Genomic DNA, 22,637 nt, shown 5'->3' with positions numbered 1-22,637 from the left:
TGGCTCTGCTCTAGCCCCAATGAAGAAATGTGCCTAAATGACACTATTCAGTTAATTGAATTTTAAGAGGAACTTTCCAATGATTTCTTCCAATGGAGGGGAAGATTTGGGCCTCAGAGACAGAAATCAGTTCCGCCTGGCCCCAGGACAGGCTCCACGGTGCCTTCTAGTTATATGACAATGATCCAAATGGGGCTTTGAAGAAGGGGACAAAGGATCAAATGTAATTTTAAACCCAGGTTTTATAGGATTTCCATCTGAATTCTTTGTAAAGGTAAGTGTTGCTTCTTGCAGGGCCCAGTTCTCTTTGCTGGATCAAGCTTGTGGGCTTACGAGCAGCTTTTATTTGTTTTTTGTGGTTCATCTTGTCCCTGCTTTCTTACATGAAACTGGAAGATGTTTTTAATTGTAAGGTCCCATTGGAAGAAAATAAGGGATAAAGGATTTCAGAAAAGTGGGCAGTTTCTCAGGGAGACAATATTAAAACCACAACGGCAAACTATCCTGATGCAAAGGAAAAACAGGAAGAATAATAGGAGGCCAATACAGCTCCATCAGAAGCTTTTAAAGTGGAAACATGGATGAATTGCCAAAGAGGATTACAAAAGGATAGCCCAAGCATATGAGAACAAAATCAGAAAGGCACATAATGAGTTACCCCTAGCAAGTGTAACCCTTCAATATCTAGGGGTTCCTTTCCATTGATACAACACAGAACTGGCTCGAGCCCTCACCCAGTAACCTGGGAAATTTACACACCACCCCTGGGAGTCTCTGAGAGGCAGTATTTCCCCACTCACAAGCACAGAGTCTGAGTGTAGCAAAGGAACTTTTAATAAAAGGAGGGAAGTAACTTGGCATTAATTTGGGAAAACATTGCAAACAGAGTTCATAAACATAAACCATGAGTAAAAGACCCACCCCCAAGCAGGTTGGGCAGTGTCCTTTTCCCCTCAGGTTCTTAAATCCAGCAGCCCAAAAGTCCCTTTCACGTGCCCAACCCTTCTCTGCACCCCACACACAGTTGCTGTGCTTGGTCAGTGCAGACCCAGAGTTCAGAAGTGCAGCTGCAGAGTTCACCTCCCCCCACACCGGGTGGGGTAAAGGGGTACCTTACTCGCTCTGCTGCTCGGGTACTCGCTTACCTCCCCTCTCTGCCAGCCACCCTGCTGGCTGCTCCTGCTGGCCGCCTGCTCACTGCTCTCACCTTTCCACAAGCCGCCCTGCTGGCTGCTCATCACGGCTCTCCGCCACCGCTCTGTTGGCTGCTCGTCACGGCTCTCCGCCACCGCCCTGCTGGCCACCCGCTCACAGCTCTTGCCACACCTCTCCACCAGCCACCCTGCTGGCTGCTCATCATGTCTCTCTGTTGCACGAGCCACTTGTTCGCCAGATGACTGTCAATCGCCTTCTGCTGCCACCTGCTTCTCTACTGTGACCTCTGCACACCAGTCTCTTAGTAATGTTCAGCTCTGTTCAGGCTGGTCAGAAACACTGTTCCACCTCAAGTGATTTCAGCTCTGATTGGGCATTTAACATAACAAAGAGGCTCCTGATGAAGCCTATTTAGCTCCATTCTTTGAACAGTGGGGAGGAACAGGTTAAACCTTTGATGAGTGAAGCCTTCTGGCTGGGGATACCTGTCCCCACCCCTCTTACTTTCAGGGCTCTGACATTTGATTCCCTGGCTTAACGAGGCTCTTTTTCCTGTGGTGTTCCTACAATAATTACAACATTGGCAACCATATTTCACTACCCGTGCATTCAGTGTTAAGGAGATTTGTACCCAACACCAGCCAAAGTTGATCACTTTGACACCACTGTATCTGCTGAATATAGTAAGCAGAGCAGGAGCAAACAGTATGTAAATAAACACACCCAAATCATTCTCCATCCCAGCTAACTGTCAGGGAAGCATTCATTCAGACTCTGCTTATACAAGGAACATAAAACAACGGTTCTCAACCAGGGGGTCCATGACCCCTTAGTGGGCTGTGAGCTGGTTTCAGGGGGCTGTGAAGCCTAGGGTGACCAGACAGCAAGTGTGAAAAATCAGGACAGGGGGTGGGGGGTAATAGGAGCCTATATAAGAAAAAGACCCCAAAATCGGGACTGTCCCTATAAAATCAGGACATCTGGTCACCCTAGTGAGGCCCTGCATCTGAAGCCCATCTCCAAGCACTGGCACCCCTGCAGGGTTGAAACCAGGAGTGGAAGTGTTGGGCTGAAGCCTGGAGCTCTGAGCCCCATTGCTCCCCGCAGGACTAAGACATAAGACTCAAGAGGTAATTGTAGCATCCTACTTGATGCTGGTGAGGCTTCACCTGAAGTGTTGTGTCCAGTTATGGGTGCCACACTTTAAGAAAGATGTGACAACTTGGAGAGGATTCAGAGGAAAGCATCAAAAATGATACAAGGTTCAGAAAACCTGACTTATGAGGAAAGCTGGCCATGGTTTGTGTTGAGTAACCTGATAAGTCTTCAAATATGTTAAGGGATTTTATAAAGAAGTTGATGATCAATTGTTTTCCATGTCCACTGATGGTAGGTCAAGAAATACTTAGTTTAATCTGCAGCAATGAAGATAGGTTAGATATTAAGAAAAACTTTCTAATTCTAAGGGTATAGAACAGGCTTCCAAGGGAGGTTATGGAATCCCCATCATTGGAGATTTTTAAGAACAAGTTGAACAAACACCTGTCAGGGATGGTCTAGGTTTACTTGGTCCTGCCTTGGTGCAGAGGGCTGGACTTGATGACCTCTTGAGGTCCCTTCCAGCCTTACAGTTCTATGATTTTATGATGAAGGCTTTTGAAATGTGGGTTCTGGTGCACATTGCGCATTAGCAACAGCCCTGTGTAAAGTACATCACCCTACAGTGACATTGTAATTGGTCCATCTTAGACTGGAGAATATACTGTGCTACAGAAGTCAGACACAGGTGCTTGGTGTGTGGATCCCACGTCAGGAACTGTAGGTCAACACAGCAGCAAGGATTCAGATGGCAGCCCCCTGTGTAAGTACTGGGATTCACCAACTTGCTGGCTAAACCATTTTGAAACTCAACCATTTATTGTCTCAGTCTCACAGGTTCTCTATTACACAACTGGGAGTCGAGAGGCCTGGTTCTGTTCCTGGGCCTGCCACCTATTTGCAGTGTCCCCTTGATCAAGTCAACCGCCTTAATCTTATGTACTCAATGGTTGTAAACTGGCTTCAGCTGAGCTTCACTGATTTACATCAGCTGGAGGTCTGGTTCCTGGATTTTACAGTCCCATGGTTCATGCTGACGTATAAATTATGAGGAAGTCTCTGAGTACCATTGAACTTTAAAATCTCCTCCTCCAAAGGCTATAAAATAACATATATACAAAATCACAGCAGGTATAAAATATCATCTATTTACATGGCAATCTGTGGCCTGGCTCCAATGAGATTCCACACTTGCTATGACATCCCATAATTGTGCCTAGCAGCTCAGTGGAATAGGAACAAGCCTATCTGGACACCTGGGAACCTTTTATCTTTTTAAAAGATAGATGTGAATCAGATCCTTTTGCCTGTGCCATTTAGGGCTTTCAGCACATTAAAATACATTTAATTTGTATTTAAAAAAATTGCAAGATGCCTTCAATATGTCTTACTACTGGCTGAATAAATCATTACAAATAATTTATTTAACAAATTTTGCTTTTTTTATGTTTGCAAATTGTCCACAAAAAAGATTGCAAAACCCTTGAATTTATTCTTTTCACTGAAATTGTTGGCAAACAATTTCTGCTTTCAGACTGTTCATTATCAGTGGTTTGTGAATATACACAATTTACATATGCAAGAGTACAAACTTAGCTCCCAGTTATGCAAGATCTTACATCTATGTCATTTTGAATACAGGTTCAGTCCCATTGAGTAAGAACCAGGCTGAACACTTTGCCCCAAACTGGGATTGAGTTAATTGGAACTATTCATGAGCGGATAGTTGTGTTCATAAATGTTGGCAGGGTTGGGCGCTTAAAATTCGATTTTTTGTGTGTATTAGTGTTAATAAATAGAGCTAGTTGGGAATCTTCTAATGAAATATTGTCAGAAAATGCCAATTTGTCAAAACGAAAACAATTCACAGGAAAGAGTCAGTTTTGATGGATCTCCAGGTTCAAAATAAATAAACAAATACATCTGGGGAACAAAAATTTGAAATTGATGAAACAGTCTGTTTCAACATTTTGAAAATGTGAAATTTATTTTTTTGGTTCAAAATGACTTTTTGTTTGAAAATTTTAATTAATTTACATTTAGGCTTGACAGAATTTGATTTTTATTTTTTGTATAATTTTGATAGATAATATCAATGTCTATCTTTGACCAAATTTTTAATCAATCAAAATTTTCATAGTTGCTTGAAATTATGGTGTGTGTGTGTGTGTGTGTGTGTGTGTGTGAGGCAATGAGAAGGCAGACAATAATTATTTAATAACAGTAGATTTTGAGATTCAAAAAGTTAAAGCTCTATAAAAACATAAATTATCAGCATCCTATGTCAAAAGGTACAAAGTAAATATCCTTAAATCAAACTCTACTAGGTTCTCAAGCAGCATTTTTTTCACTTTGCCAATCTGTAAATTTTTATTATTATTGATGGAAATATTTTTTCATAGGTTTGTGTGTGCAAGGTGAAATTGATGTTTACTGATATTTACTAATAAACAGACTAATCCTTCCAAGCCTCTTCATACTAAAATAAGGATTAAAAAAACAAACAAACAAAGGAATAAGTTAAATATATAAAAAGGTCAAAATCAAATGTAACTCTTTGAAATTATATAAATGAAACATTTTTACTGACATGACCCAAAAAAGTTTGATAATTGTTTTGCAAAAAATTTTAAGATTTCAATTTTTTGTGCCAGTTCAGGATGGGAATATTTTTTTTTAATCTTGAAAATTTTCATGGCATGGGAAAACTGTCAGTCTCCCCCCACCCCAACTCTACTAGTAAAGCTTATTCGCTGGAATACTCATGGAAAGTGAACACAGAAAGTGCTCAAGCACAGTTGAAGCAAAATTGTTTTAAATATGAAAAAATATCAGTATCATCAGTATCGTATTTATACAAGATCCACTTTTTGAAGATTCAGATAGCTTGCATATTAATGGTTCAAAATGGCAGCATTTTGTAGAGATAGTAAAGTTCCATGTATATCTATACTGATACAAACTTAACTATGGTCTCATGACAATTTGTCCATTATAATCTCTCTGTTTCCTTCAGTAATAGCCCCAAATTTAAAGTACCATTATGGTAAGATATAGTGTTTTGGACAATTACTGTACAATACTGAAGTTCATTTCTGTAGGTGCTCAGAGTTTCTCCATTTCTGCTCTTCTTTCCTTTGTAATCAATCTCTTGTCTTTAAAGGCCCTGGCTTCTGTAGTATGCTGAAGTCCAAAGTTAGCTTACGAGAAATTGGCAAAGGGTACATCCCTCAGTGTGAAGAGGACAACGGAAACTTCTCACCAGTCCAGTGTGACCAGGATCAGGAAAGCTGTTGGTGTGTCTTTGAGAATGGAGAGGAGGTGCCTGGAACACGAGTAAGAGGAGAAAGGCCAGCATGTGAAAGTGAGTTGTGGCAACAGTCAAAATAACATTTACACAAGGTTCAGATCCAGAACAGGACCCTGATCTAAGCTTTCCCAACATTTAGCTGTGTTGAGATTTAGGTTCCTGTTCAATCTGTTATAGAGATTTATTTTTATTTATCTATGTATTTAGAGGCTCCAGCCAGGCTGGGCGCATTTTCCAAACTTCCTTAAAGTTCAGAGGGTTGTGTTTGGTTGGGCAGGGGAGAGGGCTTTTGGATTCAGTGGCCAATCTTAGTGGTAATGAAGAGTCAAGACAGATGAGCCAGTCATGCTAATCTAAGAACCACCCTGAACACTTTGCCCAAGACTTGAACTGATCCCAGTCTCAGCCTGCCCTTGGATTGAAAAAAAATTAACTGGCTGGAAAAAAAAAAGGTATATTTCTGCAATTCCTACTTTTGGCCTTTGACCAAGATGATAAAGTGGATGGGCCAAAACACTACATGTTCAGAGAGTATTTCCTGCCTCGCCAAAACCACAAAGATCTGGAATTCTGTCAAGATTTGCAGCATGATTTCAGAGAGATTTGGATAAACTTAATTTCCAATAACTGTTATAGATTCCCCATCACTGAACTGAAGCAGAAAAAATTAAACATTTTTCAGTAATATGGTCCAAATTGCAATGATAAATTCACAGAAATTAGATCTAGGAAAACTTCTTCAAGGCCAGAATTATCCCCTGCTGGATATTCTTGTGCACTTTGTTCTATTTTTGAAATTAATGTTGTTGGTAGATTTGAAAAAAAACCAAACTACAAGAAAGTATGTAGGATTCCCTATGTGATTCTGGGATTTGCAGAGTTCTACACATGTATCTAACTATTTCAACACAGGGCTGCAGCAATGTATGCTAGTCACATGGATGAATCCTTTTGTGTGCCCTTGTTGCCAAGAAGGCTAATGGCATTTTGGGTTGTATAAGTAGGGGCATTTCCAGCAGATCGAGGGATGTGATCATTCCCCTCTATTCATCACTGGTGAGGCCTCATTTGGAGTACTGTGTCCAGTTTTGGGCCCCACACTACAAGAAGGATGTGGATAAATTGGAGAGAGTCCAGCGGAGGGCAACAAAAATGATTAGGGGGCTGGAGCACATGACTTATGAGGAGAGGCTGAGGGAACTGGGATTGTTTAGTCTGCAGAAGAGAAGAATGAGGGGGGATTTGATAGCTGCTTTCAACTACCTGAAAGGGGGTTCCAAAGAGGATGGATCTAGACTGTTCTCAGTGGTAGAAGATGACAGAACAAGGAGTAATGGTCTCAAGTTGCAGAGGGGGTGGTTTAGGTTGGACATTAGGAAAAACTTTTTCACTAGTAGGGTGGTGAAGAACTGGAATGGGTTACCTAGGGAGGTGGTGGAATCTCCTTCCTTAGAGGTTTTTAAGGTCAGGCTTGACAAAGCCCTGGCTGGGATGATTTAGTTGGGTTTGGTCCTGCTTTGAGCAGGGGGTTGGACTAGATGACCTCCTGAGGTCCCTTCCAACCCTGAGATTCTATGATTCTATGAATTTGGAAGCTAATGTACTACATTACATTGCAGAAATAGAGCATTCTGTAGGAGAGATCTTGTGAGAAATCATGACGTTTAGGGAGCCTAGGAAACCAGAATGCTCTCAAGGTGTCAGAAGAGCAGCAGAGAAAGGTGAAAGAGCTTTTGACAGGCTCCAGGAAGAGCATGAGTTGGCAGAAAGGACCAGTGGAGAAGATCCAAACTAGGTCCTAAATTCTGAAGTCTTTTCTCTGTCCTTACTCCCACTGAAGGTCAATAGCAGTTTTCCCTGAGTATGGGCTGAAAATGGAAGCTACACTCCAAGATGTTGGCAGGTTTGCATGGGTGCCAGGCATTGTTTTGGAGCGTCCAATGCCCAGTAGGGTTTTTTTTCCATCTTTAATGGATGCAGGCACAAGAGTGATCAGTAACAATTCATGATTTAGTTACTTCTCCAGCCCCAAATTGTTAGAAAGACATATTGGAAAATCTCACAAGAACAGGTTTTCTTGCAAGATTCCTGTTACCTTCTGTGTACAGTCAGGCTGTGAAGATACCCCGAGAACAACCTTTCTCCTGGAATTTTGTCACATCTACTTCTGGAAACAGAAAAAAATGAAAAAAAAATGGATAAAAAAAGGTTAATGGAATGTTTTAGAACTTAAACAGTTTGGTTAGAGTTTAGGATGAAAGTTCAGGGCGTTCTTATTTTCCTCCAAGTGGCTTGTCCATCCAGCCTGTAACTCCTGATTACTAATCACTATTGTTAAGAGCTCTGGAATAGGCCTGAGAAGTAGCCCAAGTCGTTATCACTACCCTGGACATATTTCCAAGATGGGAAGGTTGCCTGTCAGCAGATGAATCTGACATAGTGGTAGAGTACTATAAATCCATTTGTCTATATCAGAAAAGACAGCAGTAACTGTTGTAACTTTCAAGTGCACATTGAATACAATATAGTTTTCATTAGAGCAATCAGTTCCATAATAGCTGGGTTCCCCATAGTTTATTTTCTGAGTCCATGTAATAGAGTTTGATAGAATCCAACATTTTCTTGTTGATGTGTACATCTTGTTAATTCCAAGTATCTTCATATTCCGCACCACTCACATTCCATCTTTCCATTACTCATAAATGAATTGCGGGGAGAAAGAGAGACAGGATATTCTGAGTAAATTCAGATGCAAGTCCCTGGATATGATGACTTTCCTAGGTAGATTGTTAAAAGTGCTGGGGAGAGAGGAGACAACATTCTACTTAGTGACCGTTAAGCCACAGGAATGAATTGCCAGTGACTGGATGGATGGCGAAAGGTACTCTTCATTCCTACAACAACAGCAAATGGGCTTCAGAAGTGTAAAAATGACAACACAGCCTTTCTCTTGTGAGCTGCTTGTCAGCCTAACAAGAATGAGGAAGGAACTGGAGGCTGGACCAAACAAGGAAGTTACTTATTGGGTTCAGTAATGAGGGACCCAAGCTGAAACCTATGTATGATGCAGGAAAAACAAAGGAGCACAGGCAGCAACTCTAAATTTTACATTCTTTGAGGAAAAGTCTGCTCTTTATACACCAGCACACCCCGTTAGAATTAATCATACTGGGCCAGTATAGATGAGAGCACAATGTGGCCTGTTGCTTGTGAAAAATATTAGAGCAATATAGAAGACAGCAGGTTGGTTTTACATTGACCCGTGTGAAGGTTGCCCTAAACACCTATGATGACAACAGATAAACTGATGATAATAGAAAATACCTGTGTTATATGTTAGAACTGATGGTGTTGTGCTGATAATTGTATTTGTCTCCAGAAGTCTCAGGAATTGCTTTGGGAGTTTGTAAAGCCACCTCCCTTCCTGGCCTCTTGCTCTGGGCTTATGAGCTGATTGGGAATCACTAAGAGGATAGAAAATCTTTTTACTGAGATATAATACACTTCATTTTTTAAAATGGTGCTGTAAGGGAAACTTGTAAAGTAGCATAAGGGTTGTGTTCGGCACTGAAGAGTGACATGAAGAGGAGGTGCTATGACATAGTCAGTGTTTGGGAAGATGAGCTATATTTGGCAAGCAAGTGAGCTTTCTGATGAGATGGATGAAATTGATATGAAGGCCTTTCCACTGTAATGGCCAAATAATACTTTCAAGCCATGCATGCAGCAGTCTCTGAGCCCAGTCCAATGCCCACTGAAGTCAATGTAAGTCCTTTCATTGGCTTCAAAGGGCATTGGATCAAGACCACTGACATCAGAGGGAACTACCTGCCTAGGTCTAGCACACTGTGTGTTCTCCCCTTGGGGTTGATGAGGGTTACTTGGAGAGTTTATCCTGAATGTTTCAGAGTTTTATCTTTCACATGTTCCTTTTCTTCATATCTTCCCAGGTCCCCAATGCCCCCTGTCTTTCAATGTGTCTTACGTGGTCAATGGAGCACTTTTCTGTGCAAATGTGTCTGAACAAAATCAGAGTTTTCAGAAGTGCCAGCTGATTTGTCGTCAAGGCTTCCATAGCGCCTTTTCCAATGCGACATTCCTGTGTGATAGAGAGAGTCGCCGTTGGCTCTCAGAACCACCCCTCTCTCAAAGCTGTCAGAGTAAGTACAGCTGCTACAGAGGAGTGTTCTCATATTTAACCGCAGATCAATGTTTAGAAGCCACCCATGTTTAGTACCTGCACCTTCACCAGGGAGGATGCAGGGGAAACTAAATAGATTTAACAGAAGCTGCCCTCATTTTGAAGCCACCTTTAAATTACAATAAGAGGAGGAAGTAATTAGATCCGTAACTTCTAAATAAGGATGTGCAGTAAGTCATAGAATCATAGAATCTCAGGGTTGGAAGGGACCTCAGGAGGTCATCTAGTCCAACCCCCTGCTCAAAGCAGGACCAAACCCAACTAAATCATCCCAGCCAGGGCTTTGTCAAACCTGACCTTAAAAACCTCTAAGGAAGGAGATTCCACTACCTCCCTAGGTAACCCATTCCAGTTCTTCACCACCCTACTAGTGAAAAAGTTTTTCCTAAGTCAGCCTTGCGCTCTGTCTTCATCCTCATCTTTGCCTTTCAGCTGCTCCCATACCTGTAACTGTTGCCTTATTTTGTAATTATAAAGATATAAATAGATGGATATTTAATCTAAATATAGATTTTTCTCTGTAAGTGAAAAGACGCTGGTGTCATGAAATGGCTTTGATGGAATCGCTTACTTCTGAAAGAACAGATTAGTGCCAGATGTCTGAATTTAGCAGAACTCGAATGTTTATTCGCATAATCAAGTAACTTTGTTACTTCTGTGTCTTTCTGTAGCAATCTGTTCCCTAAGGTTATTGCCATCTTCATTGGCTGCCACTTGGTGTTTTTGTTTTGTTAAAGAATAAAAATCACCTCAAATCTTGGAAGCTGCATGTGTCTGTTCTGAACTCATGTGACCAGTTCTTTCTTACCACTGGCCTTGTCAATGATTTGGACAGGAATGGGCTCTGGTCAAAATGTCAGAGCTGAACACTGATGAAGTTTGAGGTAATATGGATCAGCTCTGGAACTCAACTTTGCTGCTGACCCTTGTCTCTACAGTAGGCCAAATTGAAATGCTGGTTTCAAACATTCCTACCCACAGCAAAGCACCGGCCCCCAGCACACAAGCACAGCCCACCACCCAAAAAATAAAATAAAAAGTTAAACACATTTGGATCTGGATTCTGGCATCCAATCTAAAATTTGATCTATCTTTCACCCTAAGCCTAAGCAGTTGTCTCTCTTTTTAAAAAAGAAAAAAATAATTTCTGAATGACTTTAGTATTTGCAGAACAGGTGTTGATGCAAGATCAAAACTTGGCTTGCAGTGTCGGCTTTTCTATACCTCTCCCCTAGGAAATTTTGAAAGGTAGCTTTGGTAAATGTTGCATCATAAATATTAAGGGCACTAAACCTTTTTTTTCTTTTTCAGAGCTCCAGTTATTTCAGAATGTCCAAGCTCAAACACACTTTGAGCTATTGCTGCCTTCTGAGAAGACCTGCAGCTCTGACTACGCTGGTTTACTGCAGGCATTCCAGATCTTTATATTCGATGAATTGAAGGCCCTTGGTTTCTGTCACATTCAGGTATTCTACGTCTCTTTTTCTGGATGGGTGAAAAAAGTGTGCAGTATCTTATGTTCTGGAGATGAAAAGGCAGAGACAAAAAAATATGGCGTCTTATATATAACCCATTCACAGCTGATCACAGACCAAAAATTTAATTTGGATCATTTCGAGTGAATTTTTCCACAGACTTCCAGGACTTTATACAGACTTTCAGCTATGGAGAGGAGTGAGCTGGATTATATTCTGACTCATGCAGCATCAGCTAACAACACATTATAATAAATCTCTGTGTTAGGACGTTTTTTTTTGATAATCAGGGTCAAATTGACCATTCTTGAATTTCATTTCATTACTAGTATGTTTTCTCATATGTGGTCTTGTCTAAATGTGCAGTGCAGTGGCTTTCACCAAACTATGATATGCTTCTCTGCTCATGTTAACCCTTTCTACTGCGTGAACTTCAACCCTGTGTGGAAGACCAGCACAAGGCCTATGCATTGTTTAAGTGGTACATAGACACTGTGACAGCCCTTTGCAGAGGGGTGAATTTCACTCCACTATGCATAACAATTATTCCATTTCGTACGCAAAATTCCAGTTTTAATACTGTCTCCTACATGCTAAGGTTTCCTACAATATACAATTCAATCAGTATTAAATACTGAATATAACTATCAGAGGGGTAGCTGTGTTAGTCTGGTTCTGTAGAAGCAGCAAAGAATCCTGTGGCACCTTATAGACTAACAGACGTTTTGCAGCATGAGCTTTCGTGGGTGAATACCCACTTGCATCCGAAGAAGTGGGTATTCACCCACGAAAGCTCATGCTGCAAAACGTCTGTTAGTCTATAAGGTGCCACAGGATTCTTTGCTGCTTGAATATAACTAGTTTGATACTTACACTATTCCATGCTTAAAATAGTTGCTGAACTGTGGTGGGCAGGTTCAGGTCAAGCTGCAGATCCTTCCTGCTTGATAGACCTTTTCTACTACAACCAGCATGGTATTTACAACAATTACCCTGCCCCCTCCAGTCCACTCCCACAACACCAGTGAATTCTGTCACAGCTGGGGTGTGAGTGGTCTGCCCTAGTGGGTGGAGACAGTGTTAGGTCTAGTGGGTAGAGCCACAGCCAAGCATCCGAGCTGGAGTTGGAAGCCAGAAATCAGAGCCAAAGTCAGCACCGCCAGGCAGGTTCTCTGTGGGTGGCATATCCTGTGGTGCTTGACCCCATGAGGCTCATAGCCCGTCAACCACTATTCTGCCAGAGCTCTTGGGTGATGGCATTGATGTGGTAGGTTCTCAGCAACCACTGGACCCAGATTTTAGCCCCTACCTACCTAAGGCAGAGATGCGTATCATCAGAAAAGAGAAAAGGTAACAATTTCATGGAGCCTCCTAGGAACCTCGCCATGCCAGTCAGATAAACTGGAAATTACTCAGACATGAGGGTGATGGGAGTCAGTTCAAAAACCTTAGATAGGGAGTGAAATCTCCTGTGTGTTGCATTGTCTATGCCACAGGTATTGTGACAAAGGAAAATCATTGAAGCAGTCTTATTCTGGTACAAGAAACAGTAAATGCAATACGTATAGTAAATGCAATTCATCTTAGAGTCAATATCTGGTTTGTGTATAAAAAAGACCTTGGATAAAAAATTCAAAAGCATCCAAGTGATTTAGAAGCCCAAGGCCCATTTTCAAAAGGGCCTTAGGCACTTTGGAGCCTAACTCTCACTGAAAGTCAGTAGTACTTAGGCTTCTCAGTGCATGGGTCATTTTAAAAAATGGGACTTAGATGCTTTTGAAAACATCCCCTCTTGTCAAATGCTTGTTTTGAGCATAGGCCCATGTAAATATTCTGATACAGAGGCAACAGTGAGGGCGAAAAGGCCACAAACCTTAACATCTGTCTCTTTTGAAAATCATTATTAAGGTAAATACATTTGGAAACACGGGTTCCGTTTCTGTTTGCGATGATTCTGCTGTGCTGGTGGAATGTTTGAGTGTGGACCGACTGGGGGTGAACATCACATGGAAAGCTCAGCTTGAAGGCATCCCAGCAGCTTCTCTCCCTGATTTACATGATATTGGTATGTATTTTTACCCCCTCTGTTGACGTTTCTATCTACGTAGCCTATTTGGCTGTTAATTATACTCCTCTACCTACTTCTGGGAGAGGATAATGAGCTTAAAAACTGTCAGGAATGCCAAGTGGCATTGGGGGGCCATTCTGGAATGTTTTTTCCCCACTCTGAATTGGAGCTGAAATTTAAGGCCTTCAAAATTTGGCTTTGAGAAGGATCAATACTTGCCCGTTTCAGGCTGTGACTACACTATGAAACGGAATCACGTTTGAATATAGTTGTCAAACAGGGCTCTCCATCTGAGCCTCTCTCAGCTGGTGTTGAGAATCATTGTGTTTCTGACATGGACAAGCTTACCCCAGCTGTTGCACTGCACTGATCATGTCCCCAATAGTGGGAACAGTTGTGTTACATACGACTTGAGCTGGACTTGGTGGAAGCCATAGTTTGCACCGGTTGTCAAACTTCTTCCCCTATACTATTGTATTCTATATAGGTTCTTATACTGCCCTCATCCCCATAGGATCCAGGTGCCTAATTCTTTACATCCTAAATCCTGTGTCAAGTGTACACACAGTCCATCAGTGTGGTTGCCAAGTCAGCTACAGAATCAGAGCAAGGCACTCCTTTCTTGACTAGAAGCAGTGAACACTGCTGGCCTCTGCCAACATAGAAAGAAAAGACGGTGCATTTATCCCCAGCTCAGGTACCCCTCGTGCTGGCATGTCTGCAGTACTGTGGCTTTGGAATGCCATTCCCAGCATTTAAAAACAAAACAACCCTACCTCCACAAGTTCTCTCTTCTAAGTTGGGGATTTCAAAACTCCATGTGCCCTCCGGTGCTGTTGCTTGATCGGAACTGAGTTCAAAAGTCTTTAGAACTTGGCTCTGAGTGGAGTGGTTGTGTGGTTAGCGTGCAATTACACGGTCTGTTTGTGTTTACATCCATTTGGGGGGACATGAATATTAAATTGTTTGTGTATGGTGGATCCACGTACAATTATATTCAGTTTTACATTCAAGTTTATTTTGAACAGTCTTCTAGAATATTGGGAATACATTTTGTCCCCTGTTCATGCTACAGTTTCCCCCCAGTCCTGAAATGCTTTTCAGGGAATGATTGAACACTACAACAGTTACAGATGAAAGTATGAATTCAGTCTGAATTGATGTAAAATATCCTATTTTTCTCATGCTGGAGCTATTCTTTACACCTGAATGATTGCAAACGGAGCAGAAAAGTCAATTAAAGTTGTACAGCTTCAGTTTCTTACTATTGTAACTGTTCCCTGCACACACTCAGAGATATATCTCGGTTCTCCTGTCTGCACCTTGTCTGTACAGTTTGTGAAGACAGAAAGAATTTTCACTTGCATCCCTGGAGCACAAAATAACTTCACAAGGAGGTGTTCCTATCATGACATATTTAGTAGCATTACAAAACATTTATAATGATTTTTCTTCTTCCTCCCTTTTTGTCTTGAGGATGGCTTACTATCCCACTGGAATCCAAGGACCCAAAAGTTCTTAAATGATTTACTGATCAGAGAATCTAGGGAGTCCACAGTGGCATAGCAACTTCCATAAAACTGTTCTATCCCCTGCATCAAAGGCTTTTTGGAAATCTATACAATTCATATAAAATGGTGACTGCCATTTGACTAACAGTTCTACGATGACATGTAGGGTTCCTATTTGATCTGTACATGATGTCCCCTGTCAGAATCTTGCCTATTCTTGTCTTAACTTTGAACCTACTACTTTCTTTATTCTGTCTAGAATAATATGTGTAAATACCTTATAATAATTGGAGATATACCTGTCTCATAGAACTGGAAGGGACCCTGAAACGTCATTGAGTCCAGCCCCCTGCTTTCACTAGTAGGACCAAGTACTGATTTTGCCCCAGATCCCTAAGTGGCCCCCTCAAGGATTGAACTCACAAGCCATTAGCAGGCCAATGCTCAAATCACTGAGCTATCCTTCTCCCGATAAACAGCAATTGAATTCCTCTCCAGATTTTACACTGGCTGAGGTTTCTTTTCTTTGGTAGCTTCATTATATGACCATTTTCCCATTTGTTTGGTATTTTTTCTTCTTCCCATATCTTTTTCAAAATATTTACTGTGTTCAAGTCTTCCTTAAGAGCTTCCAATGGAAAGTTGTCTGGAATTGGTGCCTTTCCACTTTCTAACCGATTGACTGTCCTCTCTATTTCTGCTCTGGGGCTAGGTCTTAATTTGACATCCAGATCTTCTCCTTCCTTTGTACCTGGGAGATTGGTCACTGACTTGCCATTCAGCAGTTGACTAAAGTACTGTCTCAGTGTATTTAATTGTTCTGATGACTTTGTTTTTAAGTTGCCCTTATTGCCTTGAATTGGTTGGTTGGTATTGTTTTTCTTCTTGACAACTGTCTAGTGATGTTGCAGAGTGTCCTCATGTCATTCTGTGCAACAGTGATTTGTGCATCCTTTGCCATTTTGTGTATAAAGTCTTGTTTCTCTTTCCTAACACTCTTGTTGGCCTCTTCTTTCTTTATGGCATATTCCTCCTGGAGTCACTGTATCTGTGTTCTTGTTTTTGCTTGATTTAGTTTGTGTGCTGCAGGTTAAGAGTGTTCTTGCAGAATAAGCATAATAATACTATAGTCTATTCAGTGCAGCCAGCTGTACAGAGTTGCGTCATTAGCTGCCTGCACCTAGTTGTGAAATTTTCCCACTTAGTTCAGCTGGAAAGATACTCCTAGGTTACAGCACATAGTCAAGAAACTAGACACAGAAGAGTGCAGAAGTACAATGATTGATTTGAGTCGGCTGCTCTGCTGAAAATAATTTTACCGTAGGATGCACACTTTCGCATACCTCGCTCTCTGTTTACGCACATAACATGCTGTCTTTGAAAACCCAGCATTCACAGTCTGGAAGCTGTCATTCCATTCAGGAGAACCCAAGGACAGAACAAAATGTATACCTGGGATGCTTCCTGTTTGATGTATTACCACGCTGGGCATCACTTATGGCTATTCGGAGGCCATTTGGAAGCTCTCACCTTGCAAATTCATAGCAACAAAATCCATGAACGGTTCAAATGAAGCCATAAAGCTTCTCACAAGGGTTAGCAAACAAAATCTCCTCCAAGAGTCCTGCTGTGTCTGTCTCTCTCCTGGCCCATCCAAACCAAGGAATCCACACATACTGAGTGTAGGACACTGTCCTTACAGAAGCAATAGGATAGCTGGGTTGTTTGGTCACAGAATAAAGGAAAGAGAAGGATACTCACATTCCCCTGGAAGGCAAGTCTCCAATTAATCTTTATCCTGAGCTACAGGGAAGAGGGGCATGGTCATCTCTGCACAGGTGGGTATCCAGTGCTGGCGCCGCAGGGCAGTAGAGACTGTTAAAGATTAGGAAGAAATTTGCCACTCCCCACCCCCACTGAGCATAATCTGGGCTTCTTTTTAATCTTCCTCTGAAGCATCAGGGATGGCCATGGCTGGAGATGGGTCATTGGCTGGGATGGGCCAGCACTCTGAAGTCTCACCAAGCACTCTCTGTCTCAGGTTCTTGGCTGACTGGTTCTTGTTCATGTGCTCAGGTTCTAATTGGTCACCATATGTGGGATCGGGAAGGAATGTTCCCCCAGGTCAGACTGGCAGGGACCTTGGGGGTTTTCATCTTCCTCTGCAGCATGTGGGTGTGGATCACTTGCCAGGATTATCTGGGTTTATCTCACTTAATCAGTTCCCTGACACCGCAGGAGCCTTGAACACTGATGCATCTTGGTCCCTCCTATTCTCTGTCTTTGGCACATAATAGCTTAGTCTCCTGTGGGCTGTAATACTTTGATCTAATTTTGGTTGTTGGGTTTAGTGTGCAAGTGCTGGGTGGTGGAGGTGGCCTGTGATATACAGGAGGTCAGTCTAGACGATCTGGTGGTCCCTTCTGGCATCAAACCCTATGACTCTAAGAGAGAGAAAGCAGTGTCCACTGAAACAATGTGTATAGGTTAAATCTGATCATCAAAACTTCAACTCTCTGAAATTCATGTTATCCTGAACTGGGTTCTGTGTCTCAAATCTGATACAAGATTAAAAATTGAATTTTGTTTATGCCAATTACCCAGGGGTGTTGTTAATGACTGGTTATTGTTTGTATTAAATAGCACCAAATGCTCCCAAACAGGCCGGGGTCCCACTGTGGAAGCATTATACAGACATCTACATGTCAGCTGTTCCCTGAGGCATCTGGAGAATCCGAATCTATCTGTACCTTTTGTTTAAAGCTTATCAGCCTGATATTAATTTTTTTTCCAGCTAGATCCAGTATCGTAACTGTGCGGCTCTATTTCTTTTTCCTTTAGAAAAAGCAATTGTTGGGGAGAATCTCATTGGACGCTTTGTAGCACTGATTGAAAGTGGTGGCTTTGTGTTACACTTGGACTCCAAACAGTTCCCAGCAGATACATCCATTCGTTTCCCCCGAGATGAAGATTTTGACCTATCTCCCAGTGTTCAGCTCGGATGCAGGAGTGGATTTCGAAGAAGTTCATCTCTTGGGAGAGCAATCCCAAATTCCCAAGGATGTGGTATGTTTCCTTTTGACTTTCCCTCCTTTGTTACTGTGGTTACTGTGAGTCAGTGCAAAGTTACAGTTGGAACATTAACAAGAAACTTTCATTGGCACACTTCTCAGGTGTCAGTCTCTACCTGTGGGTGGGATGTGTGAAGCACCAACGTGAATGCAAGGCCCTCACTGAGGCAGGAGCCAGACTTGTGCTATTCTTGCTATCCTTAAAGTTCAGTTACGCTCTGAAAAGTGATTCTCTGCAAAGGGCAGCATTAGATTCTGTGTCTGACCCTCAGATTTCATCTGAAATGTGCTCAGTTTGTAAATAAGAAGATCATGTTTTTGGAAGATCAGCCTGGTATCTGAAAGACAGGGGAGGCTCTTTCTGGCTTGTGCACCACCACCAGTAATAAAGACTCTGCTAAAACGTCTGGTGGTGATGCATGAACCAGAACAGAATCCAGCTCACTGAGCAGCTGCAGAGGTGCCAGCATTCCTGGGATCTTGTATTCCTGGGCAAAGTCCCAGGAGCTGGATGAGCCAGTACAAGACGCAGATGGAAGTTCTCTTAGCCCCGGCCAACACACAACCTGATTGTCGTTCTGCCCCCTTATTCCCCTGCTGTTAGGTTTCTGTATCTCCTTCTTCACTGGACACTGATCCCCTTCCCTTAGTGACTTTGCTCCTTCTGTCAATTTCCCCCAATATTCCTGCGTGTGCCAGCCCTCCAGAAACTCCGACCCCTCTCCACTCTCAATGGCCCATTGAGCCCCAACTTCCCCAGGCCCCACATCACCACATGGGGGGAAGGGATAGCTCAGTGGTTTGAGCCTTGGCCTGCTAAACCCAGGGTTATGAGTTCAATCCTTGAGGGGGCCACTTAGGGATCTGGGGCAAAAATCAGCATTTGGTCCTGCTAGTGAAGGCAGGGGGCTGGACTCAATGACCTTTCAAGGTCCTTTCCAGTTCTAGGAGATAGGTATATCTCCAATTATAAAATAAAATCTCCCAGCTGGACAGGAATTCCTCAGAACTACAGGGTAAGAGCTGGAATGGCTTTCCTCTGGTGCAGGAGCAGGAGAGGGGGTTGGCCAAGCTCCTGACGCAACAATACTCTTGGTGTGGCAAACTTCAGCATTATCTTGCTATTTTTTGAAAGCCGTATCCATTTAAAGCCCCTGACAATGAATAAATTCATATGAAGACAACCTGCCAGAATAAGCATACAGGGCCCTGTTTTCACTGGGAGAATTCCCCTATGGTCAGCACATTACAGGGACAACAAAAACACTGAAAGCTGCTTGATGTCACTACGGTCAAACAATCCGACTGGTATAAACAGGGTGAAATTCACCCCAGTACAGAGAACCAGCCCAGGCCTAAGCACTGTTTAACTCCCATCCAAACTCTGTTTTGAGGGCTGTGGGTGGTGCAAAGAGTTGAATTTCACCCAGAAGGAGCACATCTGCCATGCTGCCACAATCCTCTGTCAAACCCCAGACACCCTTTGTCTGCTTTCCCTGCAGCCTGATGGGAGTTCACTGTTATGTCCGAGAGCAGAGAATAAAAACAGTTATTCCCTGGCTTTCCCACACCAGATAATACTGACGACATCTTTAGTTAGTTTCAGTCCCATATTGTTCTGTTTAATGTTCTTTATTAAAAAACAAAATCGAATGCCTTACAATGCCAACTAAGGAGCTGGCCTGGAAACACAAGCTGGAGTTTTTATGTTTAGAGTTCTGAACATGCTGCAACCCTTTGATGCTTTTTATATCTTAAAGAGGAGAAAAACCCAAACAATAAAAATAAGTAACAGGGTTGCCAGATGATAAGGAGTGAAGCTCCTATCTTGCTGTCAGTGGGAACACTAGCAAAACATTTCTTTTTCTTTGTTGTTTTAAAAGTTATATGCATTTTAGTGCTGGCGAAAGGTTCTGGGTTGAAAGCACTGGTGTCTAGTCTACTCTGTAAAGTTGTAATGCTTTCATTACCCCAGGATAGTTAAAACAATACAACCCCTCTTATGGTAGCTGTAGTTATACTGGTATAAAGGTGCTGTTATATCTATTCGTGTATGGGAAGAGGAATAAGCTATCCTGATGTAACTGCATCTACCTTAGGGGTTATACTAGTATGACTATTTTGATTTAAAAAAAATCACACCCCTAACCAAAGTAGTTAAACCCACAGTTTTTGTACCAGTATGTCTTCACTAGGAGAAAACATGTGTTCCTAACTCATGTCAGGTAACATATGGTCACCTAAAGTCTATGGGGAAGCCTAGCGTTCACCTCAACCTGTTAACTTATGTTAAAACGGCAAATGGCCTTGTCTTCACTAGAATTGTACCTTATGATACTTACCACATGTGAAAAAACATACCTTTTTTTCTTAGTGAAGACAAGGCCTTCAAGGCTAGCATGGACACTTCCCAATCATTTGTTCTAGGCTACAAGTGTCTCTAGTTTACGCTAGGCTCACCATGTTAACTTCCCCAAATTAATTGCCAATCAATTAACTCAAGGTAAAAAATTCAGTGAAGACAGTCAATGCTACATCAGTTTTTGGAGGGAAATCCCACGCCATTCATACACACTCAGATATGCAGATATACCATGTAAAATGGTATTGTCCAAAAGCTCACTGTTATTTTCAATTTAAGAAAAGGCTCTAATGAGGGACAGTGTTTAGACCTAGTGCCTTCTTAATCTGTCTGTTTGTTAGGGATTCTCCCCACACGACCCCCATTTCCCCTTTTACAAATGTTCTTGATGAGAGCCGATGAAACCCACCTGGTCTGCTTAGCAGGGAGAATCAGCAGAACATTTCTCCACCTATGTACAGGCTAATAAAGCCTGTAGTGTAGTCACAGGCAGCAATAGTGCAAACGTGGATGGGAAATTGACTTGAAAGCACCAATTTAGTTCCCCCTGAGCATTCATCATATGTTAACAACTTTCAGTAACTGTTGACCTAAACTGGATTCCTCCAGCAATCTGGCTATTAAGATGTATTACTGTAGTAATAAAGGAACTGGTTGTTTTTATAGTGGCTTGGCAGTGCCATTAAAGTTGAGGTTCTGTCATTACTTCTGTTTAAAGGTTGACCTTTCTAACGCCCCTAAAATTGACGTTATTAGTTGGATTCCTTTGAAATGTGTTGTGCCGCAGGAAGGGGCAGGGTAGGATTATTGACAAATTTGGGGTCATTTGAGCTTCAGATTGCAGAGATATAAGCCCTGAAAAATAACCATTTTTCAAAAAAATTTCTAGGTGTTTTTGTTGTTGTTTTGTCTTGTTTTTTGGTTTTTCACACAGAGCTAGATCAAACTATTGATGTGATGTGAGTCAAAATGGTCTCAATCTGTTGAGTTTTACCCAAGGTAGTGCCATGGCACCCTCTAAAACATTGGGGGATTGGAATTTCAGAACTATATTGAAGGAAAATGTAATTTTTTTACAGTTCACATGTGCCAATAGAGAAAAATGGGAAGAGTATCCATTCTTGCCTTAAGGTTTGACTTTTGTAAATGCTCTAGAAGCTGAATGGTAGCTCAGGTTCCTTTGAAATTTGGTGTGCCTCATTGAGGTATGGGCTAGCATTAGTGATCCATATTTGGGCTCATTTGACTTGAGTCAAATGAGGTTCTTGAGTTATAGGCCCCCACAAAATGGTTTCCTTTTTCTGCAATGCACTGTTAAGCTGAGAGGTACTCCTGACTGGATGAATCACAGACTTCATTAAAGTTGATGGCTGTAAACTCACCCTTCAGTTAACATAACTAAAGAAAAGTTAATCACAAGCCCAACCTGGACTGGAAGTTGCTACAATTTTTTAGTCATGGGTGTCAATTTTATTCTGGGGGAACGTAATCAAAATATTTGGACAGCCTGGACTGTGCATTTCCAGGGTTTCAGAAGTCTGAGTTTTGCTCAGCTCAACTTTCTGCAAGGGACTGACAGAACACCAAGCAACCTTAACTTGGCGTTTAAGGTAATTTTTGCCATTGAATTTAATGGAATGCAGTGCACAGAGCAGGAGGACTTTTAAATGGAGTGGACCTTTTTATACCTATCATGTATAAATACTACAGAAAATGAAGATCAGGAATATAAGTTAGCTGCAGCATTAAGAGTACAATTAATTTTGATGGCTCCTGTTTTGTACTGTGCTGATTCTACCAACTGCCTTTGTAAAAGAATGTTTTAATGGGCTTTTGAAAGAACTGTTGAGTGGGGCAAAATGCTTCATTGTTCAGCTTTTATAGGGATTTCATTTTCTAGTTCTTAGTCTAGAAATGCAGCTGTGCATTACTTGGTGAAGCCAGTAGGTCATGGCCTAGGAGTCTCTAAACACAGGATTTACCAGGTAGGAACTCCTGAGTTTTTAACCTTGTTCTGCTATTATATGTTGTTTGTGGTTACTAACTATTAAGCATCACATACGTTCCCTATGGCAAGTCATTTATCTTCTCTGGCTTAGTTTCCCCATATGTAAATGGGGATGACGATAATATTAGTAACTTATTACTTAGGAGTTTTTGTAAGGTGCTGTGAAGATGGAAAAAACTCCATCTGAGACCGATTCTTCAATCAGAACCTCAATAGATTTACCTTTACATGCTAAATATAATTAGCAGTGAAAGCCATTTTCCTTTCTCTTTTCTCTCTTTCCTGGTCCAGTTGGTTGTTGAGCTACAAAATATTTTCTCAGATCCTGAGCTTATTTAGTTAGTTAGTTGTTTTATTTCTTGTTCCATGACATTTTTC

At 41.7% G+C, this 22,637-nt stretch overlaps 1 protein-coding gene across 1 annotated transcript in view; it reads left to right on the top strand.

The window, feature by feature from the left end:
• TG (thyroglobulin) overlaps nucleotides 1–22,637 on the top strand; it is a 218,067-nt gene that overhangs the window by 35,817 nt on the left and 159,613 nt on the right. The window contains exons 15-20 of the mRNA XM_045008289.1: nucleotides 2,905–3,016; nucleotides 5,417–5,617; nucleotides 9,514–9,723; nucleotides 11,076–11,230; nucleotides 13,148–13,304; nucleotides 17,660–17,884. Coding sequence (XP_044864224.1) covers nucleotides 2,905–3,016; nucleotides 5,417–5,617; nucleotides 9,514–9,723; nucleotides 11,076–11,230; nucleotides 13,148–13,304; nucleotides 17,660–17,884 — 1,060 coding nt within the window. The remainder of the gene's footprint in view (nucleotides 1–2,904; nucleotides 3,017–5,416; nucleotides 5,618–9,513; nucleotides 9,724–11,075; nucleotides 11,231–13,147; nucleotides 13,305–17,659; nucleotides 17,885–22,637) is intronic.

Source organism: Mauremys mutica, chromosome 2 (genome assembly GCF_020497125.1).
Source record: "Mauremys mutica isolate MM-2020 ecotype Southern chromosome 2, ASM2049712v1, whole genome shotgun sequence".
NCBI lineage: Eukaryota > Metazoa > Chordata > Testudines > Geoemydidae > Mauremys > Mauremys mutica.
Note: the sequence above shows the minus strand (reverse complement) of the source record. Positions and strands in the feature narration are given on the sequence as shown.